Source organism: Apaloderma vittatum, unplaced genomic scaffold, assembly GCF_000703405.1.
Source record: "Apaloderma vittatum isolate BGI_N311 unplaced genomic scaffold, ASM70340v1 scaffold31838, whole genome shotgun sequence".
Taxonomy (NCBI): domain Eukaryota; kingdom Metazoa; phylum Chordata; class Aves; order Trogoniformes; family Trogonidae; genus Apaloderma; species Apaloderma vittatum.
The window spans coordinates 4,545-29,683 of NW_009729588.1; the positions used below are offsets into that span (position 1 = coordinate 4,545).

At 42.1% G+C, this 25,139-nt stretch overlaps 1 protein-coding gene across 1 annotated transcript; it reads right to left on the reverse strand.

Moving 5' to 3' along the window:
- Window positions 1-2,388: 2,388 nt before the first annotated feature.
- Window positions 2,389-24,565, reverse strand: GAPVD1 (GTPase activating protein and VPS9 domains 1). The gene is made up of 26 exons (XM_009874502.1): window positions 24,381-24,565; window positions 24,174-24,175; window positions 23,155-23,984; window positions 22,051-22,137; window positions 20,945-21,079; window positions 20,634-20,823; window positions 18,673-18,833; window positions 17,655-17,784; window positions 16,705-16,830; window positions 15,710-15,883; window positions 15,261-15,401; window positions 14,574-14,708; window positions 13,891-14,010; window positions 13,346-13,423; window positions 12,851-13,224; window positions 12,242-12,329; window positions 11,192-11,272; window positions 10,420-10,542; window positions 9,787-9,916; window positions 9,266-9,375; window positions 8,524-8,683; window positions 7,863-8,050; window positions 6,298-6,511; window positions 5,654-5,726; window positions 4,615-4,812; window positions 2,389-3,905 (listed from the first exon to the last, which is right to left on the reverse strand). Exons 1-26 carry the CDS (start codon window positions 24,563-24,565, stop codon window positions 3,765-3,767), a joined length of 4,374 nt encoding a protein of 1,457 aa, XP_009872804.1. The 3' UTR covers window positions 2,389-3,764.
- Between the last annotated feature and the right edge of the window lie 574 nt (window positions 24,566-25,139).

The window sequence follows — 25,139 nt, forward strand, 5'->3', positions numbered from 1 at the left end:
AGGGGCGGCGGCCAAGATCCTACGTGATCGTTTCTTATGAAATAAGACGACACTAAACACCAAATGTTAGCAGCGAGCTGTTCACACTCATGATGCCATCTCCAGCGCAGGACCAAGGCAGAAACATGAAGCTCAGGCGGTTAAACTGCTCTCCTTTTAATCAGTTTTTTTACAGAATAATACATTAATAATCACGTTAAGAGACAAGATGGGGTTCTTGTATACAAGATTGTGCAAGCTCGTTAATTTAGATGTAGAAAGGCTTTACCAGTTTTCAAAGAGGAGAGGCAGTACAAAGCTTTTAAACAGAGGTAAAGCACAATTAAAAAGGTACAGAACACACACTACGAACTCAGCAGAGATTAATTCTCAAGTAGTACAGGCCCAGCCAAGTCACCAGCTGCCACCCAAATGGGAGCAGCCTTCCATCGCTCTCCTGCCGTGCTGCCGGCACGGCCACACGCATCGCGCTCTTGCCAAACACGCACGCTTCGCTCGCCCGAAGCTTCGCTGCCGGACGGAGCTGCCTCCTCCCACTGCTCCGTGCCAGCCTCCTGCCCCCTTGCACCCGGCCCAGCCTCGGCGCGGCAGCGGGCTCTCCAACTACAGCGAGAATTTGGCTTAACAGAACATCAACGTTTTCGAGCAATAACGAACCAACACCGCGCTCACCAGAAACTCACCTACGGGAAACGGGATCATGTTCGTGGCTTTTTTTCCTGAAGTTTATGGCAGTTACATTCAGCATTTGGTAGTAAAACGTCTTCGAAACAAAAACTTTAAACTTAAATACTTAACAGGCCACTTCTCCTTAAAGAGGACTTAAAAAAGCTTTAAAGAGAAACCTCACTGAGGGTCAGGAGCAAGAAGGAACCTCCCAGGGATGAAAAGAACCCAGCCCTTTTCCTTTCAGTCCTCTACCCCAGAAAAGGAAAATACCACCTCTGTGATCTCACCAGGTCTGTTTGGCAGTTCCTCCGGCCACACCGACAACCAGTGCTGAAGTCAGCGACCGAGCCTCAAGCTCACGGCTGCTACCTGCTCCTATCGACCTCTCCCCTCCCCAAAACGTTCCAGGTCGTCCTTTGGAGGCAGAAGTAATTCCGTTAACAGAAAGCACCAAGTTTACAGGAACACGTAGGCGGTTGGCTGGCGCCTTTTGGCAGCAGTTCTGTCACTTTTGGTCCTTTATGCACTGTCTTCTCACCTTTACTATTGCACACCAAAACCTAATGACATCACTTTCTATACTTGTTATTTATCATGTTAAAACACGATGTTACGGAACACCAGGGGAAGTAGCAAGAGGACATAACAGGAAGGTTTTTAACTCTTTGGAAAGCCTAATTCTCTAACTACACCTATCAAAACTACGTAAAGGATTCAGGTTGAAAGAAAGAAGCAATGGACCATCTTGCTAAGAAGACTCTTAGCTCACCTGGGCTCATTGAAACAACACTTACTCATTTTAAAATAACTAAATAATTACTGAAAAAAAATACTCCAGCTCTTTTAAGTATTTTTCTATGCAGAAAAACAAAGTGATAAAATCTGTGAAGGAAACAGCTCTTGCCCCTTCCATCAAGGAAAGCAAACCTGAAAGGCTTGAGGGGGCTGACAAAACCCCGCGTGCCGAGCCCACACACAGCAGCGACGCGCAGGGTTGTCGCCAGCTGAAGTGTCTGTGCCTTCTTTAAGGATCGTACAAACACTCCCCTCGACTACCCAAACCCACAGGACTAAAAGGACTCTCATGCATCGGACTTAACATCGCAGATATTCAAGTAACAATTAACTATTACAGGACACTTCAATACAAGTAAATTTATATTGCTTTGAGATATGAGCTGGCCATATCTTCAAGGGCATATTTGTGCTTCGCTGCTGAGCGCTATTGGTCAGGGCTGTGCTTGCAATACGAAGTTACACGTTCAGCACCAAACACCCACCAAGGCGAAGTGACGAGGATACTGCAACGCTCCACAGACCGAGTTACCACTGTAAGGCAGATCAGAAGAAGTTTGTTTCTACTGAGTATTGCTCCTCTACACAGTCAAGTCTCTACTAGAGGAGAAAGACTATAAATAAATTAAAAAAGAAGTTACCATCCCACCCTCTCACCTGTGACTAGTTTGGCAAAAATGGTGCACTGAATTACGTATTAGAGTCTTAGGAAGTCAAGTGTCTTTAATCATGCCTTGATAAGTAGCACAGCCAAATCAAGCACTTGATACCACACAGAATTGCTCTAATTTCAATTGACCAGAGGATTTTCCCAAGTACTAGCTGCTTATGGGTTTTAATCATCAATGTGTACGCACACATACACACAAAATAAATCAAACACAGTTTGAAAAGAAAGCGAGAAAGATTTTAGCCCTGACAGACACCGAGTCTTAACGCATCCCTCTGTCAGAAGTGCAAAGAACACTGGGAAGAGCAAGAAATAATACTGACATGAAGAAGTCAAGTGCTCGCTGTCCCTTCCCACCACAACTCCAGCTGAAAAAGAACAGCGAGCGCTTCCGTACGGGTAACAACCACCGGCCGTCACTCAGCCCACTTCGCTCGTGAAGAACCCATGTGGTGCTGTGCGTAAAGACTCCTTCCAATCGCTAACTGTCAGTTTAAGGGAAAGGTGAGAGATCTATAAAACACCCTGAACTGATGTCATGATATGTTTCATAAAGAACAGTGTTATATTTTAAAAGATTTTATATGAACAGTAAAACTTGCACTGCTGCATAGCAGACAACACGAAGAACATTTAGTAAAAACATTCACTGAAACCCCTGGCATATGTATTTAATGTCACTAATCAAAATATATATTACAGTCCAAGGTTCTGTTAAGGATCTCTGTTTGGGGTTTGTACATTATACACAATATCTCAGAAAAAATATTACAGTAAGGTATTTTATTTCTCCTTTTTTATATTAGACTTATCTATCGTAACTTACAGTCCCCCTCCTCTATATATCCAAACTTTTCTAACACCCTAATGCCCGAGTCAAAAAGTGTTTAGCTATCTAACAAGCCCTGTCTATTATAAATTCCAGTTTTAGAAATTTCAGTCATCTTAATTACATTTTAATAAATAGTGCGGTTTGCCCTTTTCTAATCTCAGCCTTTCGAGGAAGTCCTTTCGCTACCAAAACACAGTATGTGACAACCTGTTAGAGGTCAGAGAGGCTTTTGCTTGTTTATTCAAAGGATAATGAGTCCAAAGATAATGGAAATGCATTAAATATAGTTATATAATATTTACACTATCCTCTCAGATTTTAAACTTAGGTGAAATACAATTGAGAACTCATGTTTGCTACTATAAACTTTCAGTGTGGCTGGTGTTTCATTAATAAAAGGTGTATCAAGCTAGGAAGTATACTAAGTGGTTGCCCTGATTCTTCTCGTTTCAGTTTTCTGTTAGAAATTAAATGAAGTGAATTATTCATGTGAGTAAGAATTCAGGAAGAGGGGTGGTGGAAGAAAGCATGACGAATTTTCTGCGTGTTTCGAGATTCCAAAATACCTGAAAACCGTGGTCCCTTTTGCAGTGCCAGTATCTACAGGGGAGAAAAACGCAACCGAAAGAGAAGAGGAAAATCCGTTAAATTAATTTGATTAGTAAAGGTGTGGTTTAAAATGCCTCAACTCTGTACAGTATTATACAAGGAGAGTCTCTTCTTCAGCTTTTGCAGCTGTTGTACATTCTCATACACATTTCTTCCGCTAACAGTCTGCCCACACGTGTGCTGTTTGAGTTACTTGCGATCATCAATAGTTTTAATGAATTCAACTGCTGCCGTGAACTGCATCCACCAGTAAGACTCTTCTCCGGACAAACAGTTGGCATAGAAACTACTAATGTACTGCACGGTGGACAGCAAGCAAGGTGGGTTTGCCTGAGGGTTAAAGAAGAAAGAGATACAGCTTGTTTGCAAAGTTGGACATGAAACATCACAAGACACACAACAGAAACACAGTTCTGTTTGTGCAGGGATCCTCACACGTTCATAATCCAGGATTACGTAACCTATCTGTCAGGCTTACCCAAGCCCCCCTCATTTCACACCCTCGGAAGGCACAGGACTTGAAGAAAGGAGCATTTTTCCAAGGGTGAAAAACAACTAGCGGGCCAAGAGAAAGAAGGGTAACACTGGCAGTATCTGTAGAAGTCACCAAGGACTTCATCACACAGAAAAGCCTAATGTCTTGGCTTCTTATACACGACAGACCTTTCTCCAAAACAATCCTAGACCAAAACAGGTCAGCAACACAATGCCAGTCAGTCTCAGTGTGGATCTTGGTCCTGGAAGGGGACGGCATCAAGCAGGCACAGGTGGCAGATGCTGGTGGACGTGCCTCAGAAAAACCTCTCTCCACACACAACACCTGCACCCCAGTTTCCTTGCTTCCAAAGGCAAAATTTGCTTGGATTCAAAAACTGGAGCTGTGACCACATTTCTGATGTTTCTATTTAAATTCACTGCATGAGATCTGGGTTTGAGTCTAGCACACTCCCAGTTACCTCATGCACTATTTTTCTTCCTCAAATTTGCTCGTTTATTACATGAATTAGCTGGGGTTTGTGATCTTTGCAAAAGAACTCACCTTTATGAGGACAAAGACCAGAACAGGAACAAAATCATCTGCTCCCGGTACTGAATCTTCATTTGCCAGACTAAGCAGGTTCATGATGGTTGAGCACATTCGCAGGATACACTGTACCTTGTCTCGAGGGGTTTTGTAAGCGCTTATTGTGCGGATTTCAGACTGTGCAGATGGCCACGGTGCCTCCCGGAGATATACCTAGCAAAAAAGAGACCAACACGCTGCCAGTTCTTGTTTGTCCAAGCTACTCCCACGCACCACAGAAGACCTAAAGCACCAGAAACTTGCAGGCAGGAGCAAAGCTCCGGAGAAACGGGAAGCTCGAAATCGAGATGGATACAGGACGCTCACAACGAAGGTGGCTTCCTGCTGTGTTACAGTAAAAAACAACAAGGAGGGAGTCGGCGCTCTACGTGCAACCAACAGAATTAACCCGAGCTTCTCTCTGCCTTCTCCAGGCAGAGCTCTAGGTCTCAGAACACTCACCTTTTTGAGTCAGTCCAGTTACTGAACTGAGAACTAGGAAGGCTGCAAACATCCAGCCTGTGACAGACTTCTTAAGCTTACCAACCTGCTTTTAGCTATCCTATTAACCACGAGAAAAGTGAAAGCGCTGGGCACATTCTCAGATCTGCAAGGTTCCATTAGTTCTGGCTAGTGCAGAAGGGCAACCTGACAGCTGTAAACCCCAGCTATGGCATATTAATCACATGAGAAGCATAAAGGATTCAAATCTTGTCTTTTGAAGCAAATTATCAGAAAGTTATTGCATTTTACTGCAGTGTAATATTAGTTCTTAAATCTTGCTATCAGGACAGAGGTGGCAAAATTAGAAATAAAATAATTTGGAAGGACTTGTCAGTGGAAGATCCCAGAGCACGGGTACAGCGCGTTTTTCCTGCAGGGTATTTCAGCTGTCACAGATAGAAAAGCAATGCTTCCAAGTGTAAAACAAAACAACCCTCTCCCCACCCCAAACACAACCAAAACCAAGTACCCTGACACATACATGAAAGTGAAGGAAAGGAGAAGTCGTTACCTCGGGTATCTGAAGGGCCTTGTGGTTTGCAGTCACCACTTTAGATAACCTCTGTATGTGCTCATGAAGGACCCTGAAAACAAGCACAGAGAACAAGAGTGAGGAGCAAGCAGCAGCCAGGCAGCAGTGCCCTGGGGTTTCCCACTAGTTTTAAATTTGATGTTACAAAGGCATCTTCAGGAATACACAGCGTCATGACGGCCCCACAGCTCACACACACTAGGCCTGTGAGAGATGCAGAGGATTTCTCCATGCAATGGAACACAATCCCACAGCCAGCAGAGCACCCTCACAGTGTATGTTCTAAAACAAACACCCCAAATGCATGGAGAACACCACCAAACCAGCAAACGGAAGGAGTCCTGAAGCAGATTTTGATCACTCTCTCAGCATAACCACTTGTAGATCTGAAAGTCTGTATCCCAAGGCATTGCAATTTTATTCTGTTCTAGCAGTTTGTGGCAAACAAACTTTTGCACATGATGCTAAAGCACTTCCTTGTTCTTTAACAAAACGTTCTGAAAGAAAACAGGAGTTTGTATGGCATGGCTGACCTAGCCAAGCCTGTCACGTGAAGGCTGCACAGCTTTCATCTGTGCCGACTGCAAAGGAGAAATCGCGTACTTCACATTGCATTAACTTACTGGTCACGCAAAATATCTCCATCCTGATTAGGGTAGAATGCAAGTTTGAAAATACGATTCATCACGCTGCGTTCTATCGCTAATTGTGCGTCCTGAAGCTGTTCTTCGCTAGCATTCTGCCATATGGCATCCTGAGCCATAGCCCCGTATAAGAACTGAAGAAAATCCTCAACTTGGGCTGTTTTATCATCTGCTGCTGTGAGCTTCTGGAAATCTGATAGAAGTAAAAAAGAGAGAGAACATTCAGTTAAGTAAAAAGCATTATATCTGGTAAGTTTTCTTCTGGAAAGAAGAGCCTGGAATCTAGTTCAGACTTCTTGCCAGGCAGCACTGAGGCTGTTTTGCCCATGCCCCAGTACAGGAAACATGAGCAGGAACACTTGGAATTAAAGGAAAAGCACACAGGACACATTTAGCAAAGCATATGGTCGAAATACTCCACCCGATCCTGTGCTAATCACTTCCTTCGCAGTGCCAGTTCTTTGCCTTCTTTCCCGCCACCCACCAAGGCCACACCCAGAACAATCACCACACCAGTTGCTGGCAGGAACCGGCACGTGCAAAACTGGCAGGTGCTGAGAAGGGGGCCACGGGGGAAGGTATGAAGAAAACCCCCGTGTACCGTTTCCTACCCTTGCCTTCGTTAAGTACGCAGGGTTGCAATACTTGCACTTATCTACGAAACACAGGCTGAGTGATGCGGCCGAGTTACCGCGGCATGACGAGATCACCGGCCGTTCACTGGCTTCATGTTTCTAGCACTCTGCACCAGGAGACAACTGCCACTCACATGTGCCAGCAGCCAAAACGCTGCAGTTGCCCATTTCTCTTTTAGATCACCCAGAAATAGCTATCTCCTTCTTGGCCAGCGAAAGGGCTTTAACTCCTTCCTGAGTCGCTAAATCTTATTACCAGAACTTTAATCCCAGTATATATAAATTCTTAGATTAATTCCAGCCTATTCAGGCACATTTTTTACGCAGCACTATACACATCAGTAGCGAGAACTGAGTCCAAATTTCTTACGTACTTGGTTAAGCCAGGCATAAGCACAGAAATTAAGTGACTCTCGAGAGAGTCGTCTGCCTGGTGCCACTATCCCATACGCTGTGATATTTTTGAAACTTTGATTCATTTGATTCATACTGCTGCTATTCCTGATATCTCCTAAGGTACAAGCACAGGTTCTGTACTGAGGGCTGAATGCTGCAACTTAGATCTACTGATAAACAATAAATTAAAATAATTAATAGTATTCATGCTTCTTCCATGGGGCAGATGCTAGATAATGAGATTTAGCATAACTTTTTAGGCCCAGTGAGGTCAAATTACCTTCATTCACTTAGCTCATGAAATATGAAGACAGTTACCATGGCTTAGCTGCCACAACATAACTGTTAAGTCACGGTAACCTGTCCACTTGAGCCCCTAATTCACCAGCTGAAATAAAAACTGTTTTATGAATCTGCCCCTCGGATCAGAAGTTATATTTTAAAACATCAGTCCAAGCCAGCATTTGAACATGGAGTAAGGAATATAAACATTCCAGTCTGCATTAATCTTACCTTGAATAAACTCCCTTATTTTCTTCTCTTTGCTCTCGAGCAGTAACCTCACACATACTGTAGTGAAGTATCTGTTGGCCACTTCTTTATCTCGCAGAACCCTCTGCAACAGCCTTTCCAAGTGCGCTTGCGTCGTCTGCAGGCCTTGGCGACACCGAGTTAGATAAGCGATATATGGAGCTCTCTTCCTAAAATAAAAAGTTCTCTACGTGAGGTGCGTAATAAAGATAGAGGCTAAAGCTTTATGACAGCTAAGTTGTTGCACAAGAGGTATCTTCAACCTGTTCTTTTTAAAACCAAAGATAACACCTGAACTAGGAAGCTCCATCTCGCACAGATTTCTCTGACTGAAGTCGCTGCCCTTGCTGTTTGGAATTTGCTTCAGTGAAGCTTCCTGAGTGCTGCATCTCTTGTGTGTTAGAGCTGAGTGTTAGCCACAAATGAGTTTAAACCTGAGTTCACTACTAGCTGGACTGACTTAAGGTCCAAGCTTTTTTAAGTCATTCCCAGATCAGTGAGACAATCACTTCGTGGGGAAACAGAGACATTATAACCTTATTTGGTAAAGTACAATATAAACTAAAAGGGACCCTCCCAACGTGCTAGTGAATAAATATACACATTAGGAAACCCATGAATAATAAGATACTGAACAAACTACCTGTAGTCCTCGGCAATAGAGGCCAGCAGCTTTCGACAGGTCCTGTTGTCGAAGCGGCTCACACATCGCATTGTCTCTTGCAGCTGGGCCATCAAGTTCTTGTCTTGGAGGTTAATAGCTTCAGCTAGCTGAACTTTCAGGAAGCACACAATTTCATTATCTAACAAAGAACAAAAAGAAAATCACTAAAAAATGTAGGCATGATGAAAATAAAACTGGTTTTGAACATGTGAAACACATAACGGTTTAAAACAAAACCTCTGTACGTTACTTTAAGAACAATTCAGTAAGTTTTTTCCAGATATCCAGGGATATGTTTTTGTACTGCTATCTTATTTAGTATTTAAAATCATTCCAAAATGTGAAGAAGACCAGACAAGGTGACAAATCCACCTGTCTGCAGGAGGGATGCAAACACACGATACAGTAAAGACTCAGTAAATCATTCAGGTTATTCTAGCCGTAGAATCCTAGAATCACCATAGCACAATTCCCAATGGCCTGTGTATTTTGAGAGTCTATTCACCATAAACTCTATAAACAAACAAACCTGCCAACTAAACCTGGTCTATTTTTTTTGTATCAAAGTAAGAAAGAAAACATTTTTGAGGAAAGAAGGCAGAGTGCGCCTTCTACATCTCTGCCGAGCAGAAGCTACCCTGAACGGTGCAGTACAGGTACCATTAGGCTGGGGAAGAGACACATCCAGTACAGAATATCTGCATGCATAAAGAACATCTACCTTCAGGGTCTGTGTGGTCGGGCAGACCATTCCTTGTTGAATGTGTCAACATCGGGAAGGCGACAGAATCTGCTGAACAAAGAGCCAATCTCAATTTCTTCTTTGCATCCCTTAAAGAGGAAAAATATTTTCTTAACAAAGTTCCTGCAAGGTCTGCTTCTTCAATAAGCAGTCTTTATTTTGGGTTGTTTTTTTTTTAAATACTGCCTAGAAGTTATTTAACATTATTTTAATATAATTTAATGTTGTAAAGACTTTAGAATATTGATTCTTTTGATATAGCACCTAGACCTGTTTCAAAGGACTCCTCCTAAACACTGAACTACTCCGTCCTCTCAGGTAACAGTATCGCCCCCCTTCATCAGTGGAAATAGGGTAATTTGTGATGCTTTAAAAAAAGCTGCTAAGAGCACACAAAAGTTTATGATAGATTCATATTAAGGTTTTTGTGGGAACCAATCACGTGGCTTCAGCTTTTCATTCTACTTTGTGGGTAAGATTAAAGCTGCAAATGTATTTACCTATAGGAGAAAGCAGAACCTTGTGGCTGCGCTACTTGACTTGCAGAGTCTGGGAGATCATCCGCAGACATGTTTTGCAAAGCCTCATCACGTGGAGAGTCATGCATACTCTCGCCATCCCCGATAGCCTCTACGGAAATGAAAAAACCACAACATTTCACTTGAAGAGAGGAGTCAGAAGGAGAAACTAGACTAACATTCTTTATTTTCTTCTTGTTATTCCAAAGTTGGGAGAGAATGGAGACAGTAAATAAAACAATTTGTTCTGAAAAAGTGAAAAAAGGATATGGAAAATACATAATCTACAAATCACTAAGAAGAAACTGCACCAGTTTTGGAAAGCACTGTACTTCTTCAGTATCCATTAAAAAACACAAAATCCAAACCAGGTAAGAGATGTGCTATTAACGACCGATCACCTCAACGGCAATACGAAAGAGCTGTCCTCGGGAACGCTGGTTTAATTCCCAGCCTCTGAAGGATTGTCCCACGGGTTACTTGGCAAAACATTCCTGATTTAGAGCTTGCATTTTTCAGCTGTTACTGCTAATGCTGGCCTAGAGTACCAGAGTGGTTTTATCTGTAAGGAGGAGAAACTATGTTGGGAAATGATTAGAAACGCTGGGTTCTCACCTGCACTGTCATAGTTCACTATTGCTCCTTCACTGGGACTCGTTCGCTTAATTGCATTCCTGTACTTGTCCAGAATGTCCTCTGCAGCCTGCGCCTGCGCGCTGAGCCTCGGGCTGGGATCATCTGAAAAGATCATGAGGAACAACCGGGGTTAACCTTGTGTCGTGCCAACCGAAAGCAAATACTAAAACTTAGATCTATGTGTTTGGTCTCTGTTTTTAGCCACATCAAACAAGTAGCCGCCTGTGTTCCATGCAGCCACAATTCCAATATATTTACAAAGTCTGAAGCAAAAGCAAAAAGAAAGAAAAAGGACAATGAAATGAACAAATAAAGCCAGCTCCTTGGCATATTTATATTGTATACACAAATGGTTCTTGTATATTTGAATACTTCCAGAAATTATAAGAAAACTAAATACCCCGCTTCAAATCATGTTTAATTGAGCACTTTAGTAATTATTACAGGAATGAGGCTGCCACCATCCTTACCGCTCAGCTATGAAAAGGATGTGAGCTTTATAATGAGGAAAAGAAAAAGCAGTGAAACCCTGAGTTGCAAATCCAGTATTACATATATTGGCAGAAGCATGACGAGTTAAAAACAGTCTTCAAGTCAGGAAGTCTTTATCCACTTTCTTACTCAGAAAGCCAGTTGTGAACATGAACTACCGCAGCGTACACCCTTCTGTAAATTGATACCTGGTGGGCACGCCGGAACTCTAGAGGGCATGTTATGAGGGAAAATTACTACGATGATATTATTCACATACCTTGAAGAGTTGAGTACCTGTCAGGCACCATGTCATCTTTGTCTTTTTCCTGTTTTTCTTTCTTTCTAAATGGAATAGGAGCTGAAAATGCAAGGTACCTTATCAAAGACTCTTCTGAGATAATGGCCAGGCTGAAGAAACTTTAAGAAAGCAGCTAACGGAGAAGTTTGTAATCAAATAAAACTTCAATAAAAGCTTAAGCCCATTTATGGAGCAGAGCAGAACTGTACTGTGATTTTTATTTACATACTTAGTTATACTTTAATTTAGCCAATAGTCCTTATGCAAATATTGGTTATAATGACATGAATTTCTTCCGGAACTCCATACCACTAGTAAATTCAGGGAGAAGATGCAAAGACAGTACATTGTGAAATGGAAAGGCAAACAAAGTGGTATTAAAATGCTACAACATTATCTAAAGCCACACAGAGACTGCAAGTATTATGTTGGTTCTTTTCCAACTGGAAGTATCCTTTAAAAAAAGGCAAGAATATCTAATATTGCACACACTGTTCCATCCCCAGTTGTCATTACTCACAGTATGAAAGCCAAATATTAACTTGAACAACTCTGACTTTGTAAATAGCCAGAGCGGAATTTCCACTCATGCCGTGTTACAAGAGATATCCCAAGTTATCGATATCCTCCAACTAGTACACTGCCACCCGCAGAGAATTAGGAGTAGTTCTCAGTGAAGTTAATACCACAGAACCGTGAAATCACTGGCCTCACGTGAGGATTCTGAGGTTACTGCAAGATTAAGGTCACCCACTGCCTAATCGAATTCCTTTTGGCTTCCACACCTCTTCACAGGTGCTGCACACTTTGTATTTCAGTAATTCTCTCTTCACTGCAACACTTGATGTTTTATAAAGAAGAATAATCTCAAAGTTAAACAGGACAGCTATTACTCTGTAACAAACCTCTGTCTGTCTGGTCAGCTTCTCAAAGTGAAACTGCAAAACCTTTCTGTAAAAGTGACTAACGACATAGCCAAGGCAGCGGCCACTCTTACTGAAGTACCAAACCAGAGGGACATGATCCTACCTTTGGGCATGGCAGACACAAAACGTTTCCTCCACCAGGGCTTGTTTCTGTCCGACTTCTCATCATCGCTGTCTTTCCGTTCTTCAATCTGTAGGAGGGCAGAGTCTACATTTGAGCATTTGTCACATTAAGCTCAAAGACAAAATGTCTCCTCAATGTCAGGTTACGGTACATCAACTGCAAAACTGGAACCACAAAGGGCATGGGAAACCACAGCAGATTAAGTTAGAAATATCCCTCCTGAAGAGGGCAGCCTAAAAACACAAAACTAAAGACACAACGAAATTTAGATTTCACTTATTTCTTCTGTACAGACAATTACTTCTCAGGGTGCTGCAGCATTCTAAATTTAAATACTAAATCTATTTCTGAAGTCCCACCTGATCAAGCAAAGCTCATCCAGTAAATTTAAGAGAAACCAGATGTATTTAAGCCACGCCAAACATCTGTAGCTTTAGCTTGTAAAACATTACGGGCCAACATTTAAAAGGTAACAAAAAGTGCATTGTAATTCCTTGGTTAAACAATCAAATAGCAGCCTTCTGGCACTCGATGCACTATTCAAGTGGGTATGCTATAAAAGAACAAAAGGATAACAAGAAGCCTTACCTCTCCCCTCGAGGAGTCTTTACTGGGAGACGAAGACGATGACTGAGACGCAGCCACCAGCACAGCTGCTCCAGCGTTGGCGCTCGGCATCGGAAGCTCCCGCTCCTCATTACCAGGCCGCCTGTTCCACCCAGGGTCACTCATGGGCCTCCGAACCGATGACACTATATCTGAACTCCTGCTGCGGACGAGCCTCTCAGGATAAGAATGCCTCTGCTTGAACGCTTCTAGATCAGTTGGAATTAAAGAGTGAGAGCCAAAGCTTGGTAATCGGGCCTCGTTACCTCCCATCGCTCCTTCCAGAATCGGCGGATCTGGTGGTGGATGAGAAGGCCTTGCATAGTGTACTTTGGGCCTGACTACGGTTGATACACCTGTGGTCGTAAGCATAAAAGAAGTCACGTTTCTTTTAAATTCTTCCAAATTAGCCGATACTAACACAGAAGCATTGGAAACATCTATTTTAAAAAAAAATTCTTATTCTTTACAACTCACCCTCATTTGATGACAGAGGGTCAAACAATGCAAGCAAAGAATCTGTCTGAGAAGGAGGAGATGTCAGCTGACTGGCTCCTGAAATACCCAAAAAACAAGTTAGTGCTCTACAAGGAACTACCTGCAACACAAGGGACACTGAAAAACCAGCCTTCAGTATTAGAAGTTTTAAAAGATTGTGCAATGTAGGTTTTGTAGAGATATACAGAAAGGTTCCTGTAGTATGATGAAATGATCAAAGAACTACATCACTAAAAGGGGAAAAATCTTGAGGAGTGGACGAATTCCAGAATGCAGAACAGCCACTGTAACAAACCAAATTAAGAAAAGGTGATCTTAGATCTAGCACCCAAGCTCTCGTAACGTCAAGTGCTGGTGTCTGTATCTCAAACAAATGCAGTGCTAGTAAATAAATAAAATGTTAAGCTTAGCCACCAGAACTTTGAAATTGGGTGAACATGTAAAACTTAAGGATTCTACAAATGCCTTTTGTGAGACTTCATTTATCAGAGATTCCAATTCTCATTTACAGGTAAGTAACTTACCATGGGCCGTTTCATCCATGTCAGGACTTGTTACGGAATCTTTTCCTCCAAAATCAGAGCTACATTCCGACCTGAGATCCTCAATCTTGTTAGGAATATCTTCAGATGTTGCACTAATACCTTACACACAACAAAAGAAGCATCTGTAACAGTTTTCCAGAGAAAAAGGAAGGAAAATCCTGAAGCTGTTAAAATGTTTGGTGAACACTGCAGTTGTCAAGTCCTAACTCCGAGCAGCATCAAGAGACTTTATGAATTTCTATACTCCTAAAATAACATTTCTGCTCTACATCTTTAACTGTTTTAACACAGCCATGAACACACTTAGACAATAGGCATTAGACTCTGTTAAAACAGGTTGCAGAAAACTGAGACCTGAAGCAGACATATGTTGATTTACTTCAATAGAAAAAGTTGTGCTAATAAAACTAAGTGAAAATTAGGAATTTCTTCCAAATCAATGCTCCACTGCTAACCACTGCTATTGCAGCACAGAGTATTTGATGCTCTGCTGCTTTTTTTAGTTTCTCCTGTAAGGTGCACAAAGAATTACTGCTTTAAAAATTCCAGAATGAGCGCAAAAGGTTATGAGTAACATGATGTATAACTAATGCAAGTGCAGCAAAGCGGATGCTGATCAGGTTCTAATAGAGCAGCGTGTTTTCAGAGGCAACTAAACACACCTGATACGACGCTGAGGCCTGGTGTGCTGGGTCGAGAACTGACCTCCCTTACATCTGTGTCATCGGACGTGCTGCCCAGCCCGGAACAGCTCTCCAGTTCTTGTAGCCTTTCCTCTTGTTTTAAGTCTGGGGCCTCTACAAAAGGGAGACAGTAGAGAGGAAAAATTATCACGACTCCATGCCACGCTCCCTTAACATCCACAGGGAAGGGAAGGATGTGTTCATTCTGCGTATTAAGTTCTAAGCTAACTCCACCACTTCAGCAAGAGTTCTCTCCCCTGCACAGAGAGCAACGCTCTGTCTGCATGGACATTCTAAGAAGTTTTTACTTTAAATACTGTATTTCTCAGAGACAGCAGTATACAGTAAAATCTTCACTGTTATCCAAGATAGTCCTACCTAACATCACAGCGAAAGAAAGCAAACGGAAGTTTGCTTTGCAATCCCTTCTCTCTCTTTCTGGACCTTAAGAATCTCTGAAGTAACAGTAAGTCTCTCGTAACACTTTCCGTCTTCTCTCAGAACAGCCTGTCCTTTTAAAATCACAAGTATTCACAAACACCAACCTAACCCTAGGACAACAGTTTCTCAGAGAAAGAGAGGACGAGGCTGTCGGTTTGCATTACATGCCTCTGGAAGAGCCCGGATTCATGCCAAAGAAATAAGCAGAAACTGCACGATTCTGACCTGAATCACTTGGCAACACCTCCACGCTCCACGCCTCGCTTGTGGTTTCTGATATGGTTGAACCTGTGCAGGGATCAAGCAACACGGATCCTGAACCTGGCAAACACAGCAAGCTGCCAAGCATGTTCTCTGCAGCTGCACCTGCAAAGCAAAGCCAAAGCATACAGCTAGGTACAGGCTTCATGAAGACAGCTCTGGGAAGAAGGCAAAAATTAGAACACATTTTAAGCATCCTTAATAACGTAACCACAAAAGACAATGTTGAAAAGATAGAAATGACCAACTGAATACAATCCAGGTCATGCAGTACAACATCTTCTTACAAAGAAGCTGCAGTCCAATCAATGAGAACACATGTATTCAGAAGGAGAGCAGAGCTCTGCAGCCTCAGTGTTTCAGAGTGAGAACTATTCAAGCATTTTAACACACCAGTCGAACCACCGAGTTACCTGCGATTTCTTGCAAACGGTCTTCATCGATATTTGGATCAAAGTCACTTCCCAAGACATCTGTACTCCAAGTTTCGCTCACAGTTTCTGATATATCTCTGTCATCAGTCAAGCCCATCATGTCACGGATTTCAAATTTACGGAGCTTGTCATCAAGATTATCCTGTGTTGTGGCTACATAAAAAAAAAGTTCTGAGATTTTTGAAAGGCTTCTCAAACTACTTCTGATTGAAAATCTGTAAGAGTACATTATAGGACAAAAAACCCAAACAAAACAACCTTCTAATTCTGTTAGGTAAGATAGTGTTCTAAAGTAAGGCCTGTAAAGCACCATAATACACTATTCAAGAGATGCTGCCTGAGAACAGTTTCTAAGCACATTTGAGACCTACCAAGAAAAATCTTAAACTGTGACAACCTATCAACCAAACCAACAGACAAAATTTAGCACACGATGAAGAAACTCATACAACTCCTGTAAGAAGAACTTTATCGCAGTAAAGCTGAGACCTCCAGAAATAATTTCAGTCCAAATTCCCCACTCAAAACAGGGTCATTTACAGCAGGTTCCACATGGCCGTGTCCAGGCATGTTTTGAATATCTCCAAGGCTGGAGACACCACAGCCTTTCTGGGCAACCTGTTCCAGCACTCGACAAATATATATTTAAGAGGAGGCTCTCCAGATGCTTTAAGGCTATTCCAATCCAGATCACCCTATACCCTGAAGGGAAAAACTTGGTATTAAGCAAGACCTTACAAGCAGTTTCCTATGAAGGACTTGAGCCTCCAGATTCCATGTGATTTCCTTTTCCTAGCAAAGGACTACAAGAAATATTTATTCAAGAAAAGAAATAAAACCAAAACAAAACCATAAATAAATGCAAGAGGGATTGCACAAAGAAAACTTTCACTAGTCAGTTTTCCAACTTTTTCCTACAGAACTTCTGCTTCACCACGCACAGCACCTCAGGCACTTGTACTACTTGCACATGCCTTGTTCGTGCTCCAAAAGCTGCAGAGCTTCAACACCGTTGCTCCCGGAGGGGCCCGCGCCAAGCTCCGACACAGATTCCCCTTCTAAATCCAAAGATGACACGGAGTTGGAGCGATTTGAAGGACCTATGAAAACAGATTTTATTGTAAATCATTAGCAATCCAGGACACAATTAACTAGAAAGGTTAAGAGATGAAGTAGTAGTTCCAATATAAAAAAAACCATCGAACTGATGAATCAGATGTACCTTTGCTCTGCTCTTGATTCCTGCTCAACAGGTACATAACCCACACTGTGATTCGTACTTCCCATGTTTACAGTAGCAGGCTAATTATAATAATCTACAAATGCATTACCAGAAATGGCTGGATTCACCATTACCATACTTAAATGTAACTGCAAAATCAATAAAGTCTTTTCCACTAATTCGTTTACTTGTCTATGACTTTGTTTTCTTATTTTGAGGAGAGACAGAGCAAAATCTGAATTATGGAAGTTATACAAACAACACATGCTGAGTGATCTGTACAAATTTCTTCAATACCACAAATAAACCTGTGTTTTGTTGTGTCTGAGGTTCATATAAAGGAGCTGTTCACAGTGCAGAAACCATTCTGAGATACGTAATAGCTTCTTAATACATGATGAAAAAGAAGTCTGAGAAGTCTAAGTTAGATTATCTTAATAATTAATATTGCACTTGTTTGAAAAAAAAATCCCTCTGTTTTCTCTTTCTAAATACACTTTGGCTTTTTCTTCCTAATTCTCAGACTCAGTTACACCATTACAGGTCAATATTTAGCTCCAGACTTTTTTCTTTGAATGGCTCTCAGGGTAAAATAGCAGTCTTCAAAATGGCAAAGATGAGATGCTGGATGTAACCAAAGTTCCTCTTACAGTCAAGAAAAAAAAGGGACAAAACTTCTTCAAGACTTAAGTAACCCTTCACCTTCAGATATTCCTTCCAGATTATCACTGCAGAGGGAAAAGCGCAAGGTTTTATCAGGTTTACCATGGAGTTTGTTTTCATCAACGGGGACATCTCCTTGTCCGCCATCTGCAAGGTGCATATTTAAGACCTGGAGAGTGGGGAAAAGACAAGACTTGCCTAAAATAAACTGGTTTAGTTTTGCATGACTGAACATCGCCCACATTTTCCGCATGTTTCCCCCTAGACATTAATGGCACAATCACATTTCTACCATTGTGTTTGAGAAAAAGACAGCTATCTGCAAAGTCAGTCTGGGGAAGCTGCAAGGTAACCAAGATGTGAACCTAAGGTGAGCCCCGATAGTAACGGAGCCACCAGCTCCCTCGCACCTCCGGCAGACGAATGTAACGTGGAAACCAGCGGCTACGAGGCTGCAGAGGGAGATAACCCCAACTACCAGACAAAGCAGCAAGGATGAAAGCAGAAGCTGTACTGCAGCTCTGGCAAGAGGCTGCAAACCCAGGTGCGCTCTAAGCGACATGGCCTGAGCATTCAGGAAAACAACCACAGCTCCACCCTCACAAGAAGCCGGGCCTGCACGCTCCAGGACTGAGCTGCCAAAACTGTTGGGATCAGTGTTCCAGTTCTGTCATGCCCTTGTGCCACCTGATCCGAAGGACAGAGCGTGCAGAGAAACAGCAGAATCCGTCTCTTCAGGCTCAGAAACAAGGGGCCAGGTTTGCTCTTGGGCGTGCTAGATGACAAAGCCTCCTTGTAAATCTGCCAGGCTCATTTTTCCTGTGTCAACGTACTGCTTTTTGTGCCTTGCAGATAAACTAACTGAGAGGGAAAAAAAAATCTAACAAAGAGAAATCTGAAAGCTTCAACCCCCAAGTTCAGTAAAAGGAAGTCAGGATTGCAATTCCCATTCTGGATTTATCTCCCGACCTTACTGCCACAACTTCGTTGTTCTGCTATTAGAGAACACGGAGGCTGTACTTCTCAAGATATCTGAGAAGTGGCAGTTTTCACACACCTCATTTTCTGACATCATTCCTGGAGTAATCTGTGGGCCTGTGCCCAAAGAAATAACCAGCACTTCTTCCGGCTGAACTTCTGGGATAGTCTCCTGGGAGGATCCTTCATGGTCTCCATGCTGATCCATTAGAATATTTGATCTACTTCTGCTTCGAGTTGCTGAGAAAATATTTTGAAATATAAACATTAAAAGCTTTTCCTTGTTGAAGGAGGAAAATGAGACAATACAATGGAAATACAGAACTGCCATGTTTTGAATTAGTAGTATGTATACAAAATGAACTTAAAAACACAAAGTCTTATTAAACTCTGAGACGTGGAATTGGTGTTTAAATTCGAGTACTGCACTCTGAAAAAGCAAACTTCCAACATAAGAGTTTAGAGAAATGAGGTGTACTATGTCCTGTTTGCCTACACAAATTCAGCGCATTCCAAACACAGAAAGACCTTTGATAAATTCCATGAGAAAATGAGGAAGTTTGTTACCAACAAAACAGTCTAGGTTTCTGTGGTTTACAACTACAATAAATTTGTTTAGAAGTTTTTTTTTTTCTGAAAAAGCAGGAAAATCTTATTCTTACAGGTCTCTCAAAGCCAGACACACCATCCAGTGTCAGGTGATTTGATTGTTTTGCAACTCGTTATCAGTCTTTTTAAGTAGCCTCATATTCCCACGTTTGGCACCGTGGAAGGAAAAACACCCCCACAGAATTAAGATTTCTAAGTATGGCAGCCTGACACCAGTTATTTCTTTATCTGAGCCGAGGAAAACAAGATCAGCGCGTGGAAGCCACAGCTGAATTCTCATCACCACATGAAGGCACTGAGGCCTTTTGAAAACTACTCGTACGCACGGAACGAGTGTCACGTAGAAATCAGCTCAGAAACCTGGAAAGGCAGCCGACTGCCAACCTAAACCAAAGGCACGCTTCAGTCAGGGGGTGTAAGTAAACGTTTCACAGAGAAGAATGGAAAGAGGGCATTACCCACCAAACGGGGTTACTAGAGTTATGTGAGCTGAAAGATTGGTAGCAGAAGAATCCCAGGCAGTAATGGCTGCCAACTGCTGTCCTGGATTTCGAAAGCATTAAAATGAAACAAAAGAAATAAAAACTATTTTACACCACAAAATAAACGCTGTTGTGTGACTACTTTATAGACATAAGACAAGGAACATTCCGAAGCAGAGTTAAAACATGGGATATGTTTGCTTTCAGGTTGGTTTTGTGAGGTTTTTTGCCACTTATCAGGCTCTACATATTTTCATCCAGTTACACACTAACATCGAATCTCTCAAACAAACAAAAATATCCCACATGGTCATACTCATGTAAAGACACACTGAAGAAAAGTAGAACATTTCCTGTTTTAAAGAGAAAATATTACGGAAAGTTCAACACCCAGAAATTCTATTCAAAGAGAGGACAAAACCCCAACAAGCATGAAATTGCATTACGATATCCTAATATTTGGAATTAGCCCAGGTGAATAATGGAAAAAGAAGAAAGTTTCTCTTCACAACACATACTCTAAAAGCCCTGCTCTTGCTTTTTCATCCTCCTCCCCATTTGCTCCTTTCCGAGACAGAAAAATTTTAAACTTCCTCTACCCCACTAATTAAACGTCATCACTTCCATATTACCACTTTCCCAAGCAAACTTCCTTCCTAGATCTGCTTCCCATCTTCTAACCTTCCCTTTATTATCATTGCACTAGTGTGACTACCAAGCTCTCCAGTGTTTTTCTCAAGCTCAATGCAGAGTGACGAAGCTCATCGTATTCGCATCACAAAGAAGTTACTTGGCTTTCTATCTGAAGAAAAATCTTCACCATCTACCCAGAAAAAGGAGAAACTGAGGGTGTAGTCAAAGAGCAGCCCCAAGAGATGACTGAAAAAATCTCGTAGAAAATGTATCAAAGTATCAGAAATCACGAAAGAAGCCTGCTCGCTCTCCTTACCTATCGGTAATCGATTTTTTTTGTTAGCTGGAGTAGTTGCAGGAGAAAGCTGTGGGGTATTATACGGAGTCATTTCAAGGCTGCTGCTCTTAGCGGGTTTGTTCTGGGGTAAGTTTGCCAGCAAGTTCTCCAAAGCCATTCGATCTTCCTTAAGCTGATCGCTTGACATCACATTCCGCATAAAGCCAACCTAAAAACGTAGAGTTAGTGTTGGTAAGAACTGCAGCATAAATCAGCAGCCTTGTTTATCCTGTCTGTAAACAGATGGGGACAAGTTTATACCACTTCTTTTTAAGAACTTCAGGTATTACCAGAGTAGTCAGCTGGCTGTACGTCATGTAAACCACGGTTCTACTCAGCCCCTCCAGAAGGTTCACAGAAGACATTGGAGGAGTTTCAACCGCACGCCCATCAATAACTACATCCAGGAAAGCAGCAACACAGCTCTGCAAAGAGAAACAGCTTGTCAGTGAGACACCATTTACTGGAGTTTGGAAAGAGCCTAAGTTACAACAGGAGTTAGGGAGCTCACATAACAACAGCAGTTTTGCTTCCTACTTTCAAAATCTTAAGATAAAATACGACTTATCATTAAAATCACTGAAGAGCAAGCAAGGCAGGTGTGCAGTTAGCTTTAGCATTTCCTCCACTCCTTTTCTGCGTTCAGAAGTGTTATTTACATAAGTGTCTTCCTACAGTTCTTAAAACACTAAACCGCTTCACAGCAATCAAACTGCCCCTTCCTGAAGAATCTGCTGAGCCCAGACTAAAAGTGAAACAAGGAAGCAACACACAATTACTTTCTAATCTGACTGAATGTTACTTGTATAATAAATGTGTAACTTTGTATGGCTGTGTAACCACCGCAATTAGCAAAAACCTGGAACTGTCAGGAGCAAACCAACAGTTTTTTAAACATATGACAACACATGAAAGATCACTGGCTTTACTGTTCCTCCGATGAAGTCAATTTCTGTATTGCTATGGACAATCCGTAGTAACAAAGGCAAAGCTGACCAAAAAAAGCAAACCTATGCAAAAAAGGAACAGAAGTTACTTGCACTAACAAAACAGCTTGGTGTTAAACCAGATTTCACATAACAGTTGTCTTCTTCAGGTTCAGTAGAATACGCACAGACAGTAATTCAGTGTTTCAGTTTAAAAGGCAACCTGCTTTTGTTTCTTTTGGGCATTTTCTTTTAAGAGGTTCTATGTCAGAGTAGAAGCGAGAATCCCTGACCCTTATTTCTAGTACTGAAGAATTTTTCCCAGCTTTGTGCAGGATTTAATCTGCTTTTCAGTGCACGAAACTCGGAAGTTAAATGCTTAGCAAGTCCTTTGCAACGTCTGGAAAAAAGAGAAACGCAGAAGGATGAAGTACACACGAGTCTGGGCTGGTTTTAGTCTGGATTCTTACTTTGTCAAATTTAGCAAGGTTGCTCTTCATACGCGGGTCTCCCTCTTCAGAACCTGTCATTGCCAATTGCTGCAGAAGTCTCCCAACCTGAAATCAAAAAGAAGTGTAAAGAATAATCAGTTCAAAACATTATGATGGACCCAATTATAAAGGATAGTTAAACACACCGTTTCGAATTTTTTTTCATTTAATACTTCGAGATATACTTCTGATTGAGTGGACAGTCTTGTGCTTGATTTCAGGGCAGAAAAAATGTGAGACGCTTTAGAAAAAAAGCACGAGAATCTGCATACACAGTATGCTACGAGCATCCATGCTTCCCCCCTTCCCAGGAACAAAGCAAGTTTTGTTTTTACAACACGTCAGAATTGAGAGTTGAATCTAGGTCACCTTAAACCTAGAGATTTAAAGAGGCTGTATAAACTTAACTAAGACCATGTTGGAGGAAAAATATAGCAAAGAGGGCTAACTATTGTCTCAGAGCATATATTCCTTATTAATCCCCAACTGCAAAACAACTCTCAATTTTAAACAGTCGCCAAGTGTGGGCTCTGCTACAACACACAAGCAGCAACAAGGAGAGGATTGCTCACGGGTTTTACAAAAACACTGGCGAGGCCTCTCAGTAACAGTCGAGTGAGTAAAAATCACCAGAACGTTACTACGAGAATCACTCACAGTTTACAGACCACACTGAAAAGTAGGGATTTTTACTTCTGTACGGAATATTATGCCAGGTATTGCACAAAATAACGGAATACTCTTCTGAAAAAAGCTCCTTGTCAGGCACTAGTGACCTGTGTTTCTGGCGGGTAGCTCTACATTTGCAGCTATTCTAAGAGATAAAGGAAAAATCCTTCAAGATAAAGGAATACAGGCTGTCGTTTTTTTAAGTCAGTATTTTAAGCAAGCAGATGGACTTCCGAGCATGTCTTTTCAGCAACGATTAACACAAATATCCTGTTAGCATTCGTCTTACAGGTAGGAGGGACAGTACCTTTACCTCTGCTGTAGTAACATCAGTTTTAATGGGGAAAAAAAGACCAAGAACATTTCTAATACTTTATTTTTCTTTTTTTAAGACTACTTCAAAGCGAATCATACCTGCATCAGATTGAATCTTGCCACCTCATTTATGGGAGCATCAGAAATGATCCCGTACTGTTCTGGGTTAACAATTGCAGGACAGATGAAACACGCCAAAAGAAGATCTGTGCACATTGCTCTGACCTCCCCAACCTCCAGCCTGTCCACACACGAGAGCGTTTTGTACATTTGTGACACAATCCATCTCAAGCTGTGAGGAAAACAGTACGTGTTCTGTTTGAGATAGCCAATGAATTTGTTCACCAAGGTCACCAGCTTGGCCTCATTGGAGTCAACCATCTCCTGGACCCTTTGCTTGAACTTTTCCGTGCCTTTCTCTCCAAATAACTTTTCCTGTTGTACCGGGGAGAACCTCTCAATCAACTTGTTTGGATCAATCTCCAGGTGGTCTTCATCTTCAACCAGAAGCTGCATGATTGGCTCGTGTAAAGTTGCAGTAAGAAAAAGCTTTGCAGAAAAGAGTCCTTCAGAGAAGAGTTTGAATAAGATGCTGAACGCGCAGGTGCCTCGCCTCAGCAGTCGCCTAGGGTTGTCGCTTTCCTTGAGCTCAAATTCAATCAAGTAACGCAGGACCTGGAGGAGGTAGCTCTCGTCCTCCTGCATGATGCAGTTGCCATAAATGGAGGTAAAGACCGTGTGAATGACACTCTGCGTGTTGTCCTGGTTGAGCTTCTCTCCAGCAACCAGACAGGACGCAATAAGCCTAGGGTTCTCTCTCAATCTGTTCAGGAATTCTCCATAAGCAGCCTCCTGAAATCCCAACTGCTTATATCCATCCACGAACTGAGTGTCCTCCAGGATTTTAGCATGCTGGCAACATTCAAGCACTTTAAAGAGAAACATTGAAACAGTTTAAGTAACTCTTTGGCAAACGAACTTCATAAAAGACACCACGTGGTCGACAAGACTACCAGGCAGGGCAGGAGTCCTTCCACAGAGTTAATACAAATGATTTGCAAACTCGGGAATAAGGGGAGTTTGTTCCCACAAACTACAGACAGAAGCAAAACAAACACCTCTATTAAAAACAGGCAGCATAAACAGCTAACAAGTCAGTTGAGGGTGAGTCAGGTCCCCTAGCTGAGACTTGCTTTAAAACCTCACTATTTTTATGACTAGCACAGCAAAGGACTGAAGCTATTACGTGTGAAACATCTGATGGATTAGCTGCAATTCACAGAGGTTTAGGAGCTTGTTCTCCCCAGGACCACCCCCCAAGTCACCTTGTTATGATCAGTCTGTCCAAGTTAATCCTTTGCTGCTTGGAAATCCATGCCGTGCGGTACAGCTTCTCAGCCGTCTTCAGCACATCCGCATTGAGCCTCTGAATAAGTTGCTTTTCTGAGTTTACGTACAGCCGCTCCTGCTTGAGGTGATGAGCCAGCGTGTGTATATCCAGCTTCACCATCTTGGGCAGCGCGTGGGTTACACGGTACTCACTGAAAGAAAGAAAGAAAATTAAATGAGGCAGGGGAGCCCCAATGAGATGATAAGCAGGTCACGAACGTAACGCTTAGCAGCAAATTCGGCTGCGCCCCTTCCATGTCAGCATATTCCCACGTTCTTTCAAATCCACAGACCCACTGCTTCAGGACTGAGTCACTCTTCCTTAATGGAAAGGTTCCTAACTGCCAATTTCCTTAACCCCTTGTGATGTCAGCACCTTGGGGACACCCGTGTAGCAGCAAAAGAGATTTTCAGCTCACACTCACAACCTGAAAGAGTAACACAGTGTAGCACTACAGAACTTCATAATTAGAAAACATCTTAGTTACCAGTTACGTAATCAAAGAGTACCGCACCATTCAAAACAAATTCAAGGAGCTAATCCATCTAAGAATTAACTCTACGGGGAAAAAAAAATCAACTGTATTAATGCTGACAAGGGAAGTGGCAGAATCATGCAGATCAGATTATGTTTCCATGGAATTAATGATTAACTTCTTTATGTCTTCTTCCCCACCTGAGGTAGCAGCCATCCT

Bases quoted from the DNA above. Each gene is read 5' to 3' on its own strand.
- GAPVD1 (XM_009874502.1), bottom strand. From the start codon at position 24,565: ATGGTGAAGCTGGATATACACACGCTGGCTCATCACCTCAAGCAGGAG. The intron at 18,834-20,633 runs GTAAGGAGAGCG...ATATTTTCTCAG, and splicing joins AAAAAATCGATTACCGATAG to CAACTCGAAGCAGAAGTAGA. The intron at 13,225-13,345 runs GTGAGTTGTAAA...TTACGACCACAG, and splicing joins CCCTCTGTCATCAAATGAGG to GTGTATCAACCGTAGTCAGG.